Here is a 6,000-nt window from a genome sequence, read left to right as displayed (position 1 = left end):
CAATGGAGCAGAGTCTGGATGGAGGCCTGTCACTAGTGGTGTTCCCCAGGGGTCTGTGCTGGGTCCAGTCCTGTTTAATATATTCATCAGTGACCTGGATGATGGGATAGAGTGTAACCTCAGCAAGTTCTCTGATGACACCAAGCTGGGAGGAGTGGCTGATACACCAGAAGGCTGTGCTGCCATCCAGCGAGACCTGGACAGGCTGGAGAGCTGGGACGAGGGGAACCTCATGAAATTCAACAGAAGAAAGTGCAAGATCCTGCATCTGGGGAGGAACAACCCCATGCACCAGTACAGGCTGGGGGCTGAACTACTGGAAAGCAGCTCTGCTGAGGACCTGGGATTGCTGGTAGACAACAATTCGACCATGAGCCAACAATGTGCCCTTGCAGCCAAGAAGACCAACACTATCCTGGGCTGCATTAAAAGGAGTGTGGCCAGCAGGTCGAGAGAGGTTATCGTCCCCCTCTACTCTGCCCTAGTGAGGCCATATTTGGAGTACTGTGTCCAGTTTTGGGTCCCCCAGTTTAAGAAGGACAGGGAACTGCTTGAGCGAGACCAGCGGAGAGCTATGAAGATGACCAAGGGAGAGAAGCATCTCCCTTATGAAGCTGAGAAGCTTGGGTGTGTTCAGCCTGGAGAAGAGAAGACTGAGGGGGGATCTTATCAGTGTCTAAAGGGTGGGTGTCAGGATGACGGGACCAGACTCTTTTCTGTGGTTCCCAATGACAGGCCAAGGGGCAATGGGCACAAGTTGGAACACAGGAAGTTCCACCTCAATATGAGGAAAAACTTCTTCTCTGTGAGGGTGCCAGAGCAGTGGCACAGGCTGCCCAGGGAGGGTGTGGAGTCTCCTTCCCTGGAGACATTCAAAACCCACCTGGATGTGTTCCTGTGCCCCCTGCTCTAGATGTGCCTGCTCAAGCAGGGGGGTTGGACGAGATGCTTTTCAGAGATCTCTTCCAACCCCTACCATTCTGTGATTCTGTGATCCTAAGAAACTGATTGCAACGTGGCCTCAATCACTCAATCACAAAAACTATTTTTCTGATGTAACCATGGTTTGCTGAAGCTGGATGACCTAGATGGGGAGACATACGAGGAAAGATGGCTGTGGAGTGACACAGAAAATATGTGGCTCCAATCACAGAGACAAAAGCTCTGAAAATCAGACCCTTCAGAATTATTAATTAAACCAGCTGTTTGTGCAGTAGGTGGCAGCAGAAAACTAGTCAGCCTGGTTTTGGTTCCACTCCAGTAGCATTGTTTAGGATGTGTTTGCTCATTAGGCTAATTCAGCACTTGGCTTCACCTTGCAGCCTTATTAACTTTAATGGTGCTCTGCATAACTGCAGCAGGAATGAATTAAGGCTACTGTGTTCATTAAAGCACCTTAAAAGACAACTAAACCAGAATCTCTGCTTGATTGCCCACAGGGGGGATCTGCTACTTTTACCTTCACTGTCTGAAGTCAGGTGTCCCACCTAAGCTAAGGAAAGGAGCTTCCTACAACTAAATGGCCACTCATTTTTCTTAATACGTGATGATTCTCTTCTGCCCGCATTGACTAAGAGTCATTGGCACATATGGCTACATCTACACTACTAACTAAAGAGGACCAGGAGCAGGACTCTCTGTCCTCTATGGTAAGTGGCATGGTAAGGTCCACATTCCGACATCTACCGCTTCGTTTGCAGAGTAGGGTGGGCCCGCTGTGGCGAATGGTCCCAGGCACATGTTGTCCTCTGAACCGTGGCCAGAAGACCTGCTGGGGATTTAACTGTGTCAGGGAGCCGGGTAACAACTGCGTGTTGGGGACTGTTGTTCAGTTTACTACATAGATGTAGAGTAGCTTAAAGTGGTCTACAAAGGTAACTGATTTTTAGAGGGAGAAAATTAGGCCTGGTCCGCCCCCTCCCACACTGACACCACCTTATTTCATTTGCACTGGATCATGGTGGTTGTCCCTGGGAATTTTTGTGTGGTTAGGAGACAAGTGGCAGCAGAGACAAGACTACTTCCCACACCTCCTCATTGCCATTGCTGCCGTATTTGTATCCAAAACACACGGTTTTCAGTTGCCTATTCACAAAGTTACTTATTTACTTAGTTTTTCTACTCATTACTTAGCCTGAACTTTAGGAAAGAAAAGACTTGGAGGATTTGATGTGAATTTTGCAGTTCTACCTGAATAACATCTGTGGGCTGATCAGTTCAAAACTGTTAGTAAACCTGCGTAGGTAGTAAATAAAAAAATACACAGTAGAAACAGATATCGCTTGTAGGGCTCCTGGGTTCATAATAAAGTAAAAGTGCTCTGTTCTGATATAATGGCATTATTGCAACACTGGACTTCAAAATTTAAATCACTAAAGTGAAAAAATAACACAGGTATCCTTAACATTTTCACGTGAAATCTAGATTAAACGTGTCAGTTTAGAAACATCACCAATGAGTCAGATAAAACTGTGAAAAACACTGTAACATGGCAATTGTCTGGGGAACAATATGAGAAAACAGGAAACACGTAGGGAGGAATGTACCTGCCATTTCAGATCATTTAAGTGACAGGGTTTTATTGCCTGCACTTCCTTTTCAATTCTGACCAAAGGTACCACGTTCAGAAGTGCAGGAATAACTAACAAAGCAAACAAAAAACCCTGATCCTGCAGTACTTGAATTATAATCAGAAATGCTGGAAAACCTTTGACAGAATTTGCTCATATAAAATTTCCACCAGTTTTAAAGGAGGACTTAGGTCAGCATAGGTGTGTATGCGGTTTTGTATGAACTTCTGAAACTGGTCTCTTACTGCACCACCCTAAGCTGTGAGCATTACTGCTCCCGATTCCCACTCTGGTCCTAAGATACAGCCAGGGAGGAGAGAGTGCGCTTGAAGACTTTCGAGGGACCAGAATAATTTCTTTCTTCTCAGTTTGCAGAGTACATAAGCGAGATGCTGGGCCTTGCTCCATGACTGAGTTTCTAGGTTTGAAATAAATATGTGCAGGCAAAACTGCTAAATATGAAATAGTGTGGTTTGTGTCATCAGCAGTGATACCTGTAGCTGAACAACCCTGCTTGATACTTGGAAATTATATTTCTAAAGCAAACTAAACTGGCAAGTGAATTTCTAAACAATATTTTATTACAAATAGGATGTTCAAGTCTATAACTGTGCTGCAATAGCCCATTGCACTTATAACACATTGAATTATAATGTAAAAATTAAAGAGTATTAGCTTGAACAGAATGCCTCTGGTGATGCTAAACTGAGGAAATCAAGAACTTTCAAGGCATTCCACTTTAAAAGACAAGGACTTATCTTCATTCCAGATTATTTGGCTTAAAAATGTGATTTATATCACAACAAAACCATTGGATATTGACATTCCTGGCTGCTAATATACACAAAATTATAAAATTTCATTTGATATATTCATTATTGTATTTTAATTCACCAAATTAGCCATCAGCATCCCATAAGCCATTGGCTTGACTGACGAAGGATCCTTAGTTTTTAACAAGCCTATAAACTATACTTAGGCTTCCTAGACATCTCCTCACTTGCCTTGTCAGTGCATAACGCATTTTTGTATCCTGAACAGCAGGAGCAAAATGCAGTCAGAAGGAAGCGAATTACGGAAAGCCCACCTACTGGCTATTTAAGAGCATAACATAATGTTATTTTATACTGTAACTTCCATACAAATTTTACATAAAGTCAGCTTTTGGTGTTAAGCACACAGGGGGGATGGTGGCTTGTTATAAACTAAAAGTAAAGTTCAAAAGAGAAAAGTAATTGAAAATAAATGATAATAAACTCTTCCATAATTTGGCCAAATGCTTTGCTGTTGTAAAACACTCAATTTCAGTGAGTAAACACTTGATGAGGTGTGAAGTAACTGAAGAAAAAAAAAAGTGGAAAGACTGATCCGGGTCATCCTGAGAACTTTAAATTGATTTTTTTGGTTGTTTTTTAACCGATTCAGTAGCAAAGACTTAATATGGTGTTTAGGGGAACAGACAGTAGCAGACAAAGACCACAGTCACAAAGAAAACTGAAACAGGCAACATGAAAGTGAAATAGTAGTAAGTTGTTTATTACATTTGAAGATGAAAACCATCTTCACAGAGTTTAAATGGGTCTTCCTGAATTTTCTGCAAAATAAAGTGCTTTAACATTGCTGGAATTGTAAGAGTCTAAAGTGCAATTCGAAAGCTTCTTTAAAACATGATGATGTCTGTGTTTCTACCATGGAAGCACAAAGTTCAGGCACAGAAGGGTTGCCACTGGGTTTGCAGAGGGTTCCCTTCCATGAACAGCATGTAATGATGTTACACTAAAGACCCTATCTCAAATCTGTGTTAAATCTGCGTTCTGTAGGTGTAAGGTTTTTAACGCAATGCAGAGGTCAAGGCAGAAAATTAGAAACTTGTTTCATTTATAATTTAGGAGTAATTAAGTACTTTTACAGGAAATATTCTTAACTACCTGCAATTTGTAAAGAATGTACGAGTGACAGAAGTGTAAGTGGAGCTTTGGGTAGCTGACCTAACACATTACAGGGCACCGTCTGCTCCTTTGTCATTGCAGAAGGTGCTTCAGCGTTCCACTGCCTGTTCTATCTCCTGTACGTTCATACGGCATGCCCAGCCTCTGCAAAGCGAACGCTCTACTTGCAGTTGTACAGTCCTGGAATATTCTGCCACTGATATTTATGGGTAGTATTTTATGTAATGGGTGATTCGTTTTACAAGACTGAAAGAGGATTATTTTTTTCACGTTGTCTGCTTTGCTGCCTGGGGAGAGGCATGAGCCTGCATGAAGCAAAGGGAGCCAGCAAAGCAGGGATTTGATGTGTCAGAGAGGCCCAAACAATGAGAGACAGAAATCAAACTCATGTACCGCGAAGCAAGTTTGGCAATGCCAGATCCCCACTTTCACTGGGTCATGTAACAGGAGCAGAGGAATTCTACCACTAAACTGAGCAGTAAATTCCTTAGCGCCCTATACCTTCTAATTTAAGTTGCAAAACAATGGATTTCCTTAGATTAAAGGATAAACTTCAAAAAGATATTTTCAACACTTCATTTTCCCTGCAAAGGACTGGTCTGGACCTAAGTTAACTCCAGGATTCATACTGGGACAGCAGTATTCTTCCAGATCTGTAAGGAAATACCTTGGAGGTGGGTATTTGCTGTTTGTGAGTCAGTGTCGTTGGTTTTTTGGGCAACTCTCCAAAGCAGCCCCAAGAGGAAATTTCAAGATTCGCTAAATCTGTTTCTCACGTGAACAACACCTTACAAAAGAATCTTGCTGCTAGGGAAGAACATTTCACATTTGATAGATCATTTTATTGAACTCCATTTTGAATTTTTTTCTTATATTTTAACCAGTTGTTGGAAACTTCTCTTTGACTTGCTCTTGGTCTTAAAGCTTGCCTTCGACTAAGCAGTCTTAAGGTGACCTGACACACACCAAGCGGTGCATGCCACAGAGAGATGGGACAATTCCATACCTACAGTGTCTTTAAGCACAGAAAACAGAAAAAGTAAATATTAGGTGAAGATGGTACAAAGGGGAGAATTTGTCTTCATCTGGCACAGCCTGTGCCGTTGCTGCAAACAGCAGGTAGCTCAGCTCTCTGAGAACAGCCGCGCTCCTGACAGGAGTGCTGACTTTTTACCGGCTTGACTTTTGAGCACAGTAGATCTGCAGCTACAGACCCTTTCCCTGTGATCGCAGGAGCACGCACTGCCAAATCGCTGCTGTTTATTCCCAAAGAAAAGGGTGGAGTCTCTGCTTCCATATATCTAATTGCTACCATCAGCACTATCGGTGATGTGGAGAAAGGAGACTCCAACCATATCTGGCTAAGGAAACAATATAGAAATGAGCTGGCCCTGAAGGGCTTCTACTCTAAATACATCACTAGAGACAAACAGCTAACGAAAGAAAACCAGTGAAAACAAATCAACAGAAACCAGATGGAA

General features: G+C 42.5%; 1 protein-coding gene across 1 annotated transcript in view; it reads right to left on the bottom strand.

Moving 5' to 3' along the window:
• Positions 1-3,972: 3,972 nt before the first annotated feature.
• The window catches only part of LOC135312493 (unconventional myosin-XVI-like), a 78,254-nt gene continuing 76,226 nt past the window's right edge, over positions 3,973-6,000 (bottom strand). The window contains exon 13 of the mRNA XM_064446392.1: positions 3,973-5,534. Coding sequence (XP_064302462.1) covers positions 5,465-5,534 — 70 coding nt within the window. The 3' untranslated portion in view covers positions 3,973-5,464. The remainder of the gene's footprint in view (positions 5,535-6,000) is intronic.

This window comes from Phalacrocorax carbo, chromosome 1 (assembly GCF_963921805.1).
Source record: "Phalacrocorax carbo chromosome 1, bPhaCar2.1, whole genome shotgun sequence".
Lineage (NCBI taxonomy): Eukaryota > Metazoa > Chordata > Aves > Suliformes > Phalacrocoracidae > Phalacrocorax > Phalacrocorax carbo.
The sequence above is the reverse complement of the archived record's forward strand: the minus strand, read 5'-3'. Positions and strand labels throughout refer to the sequence as shown.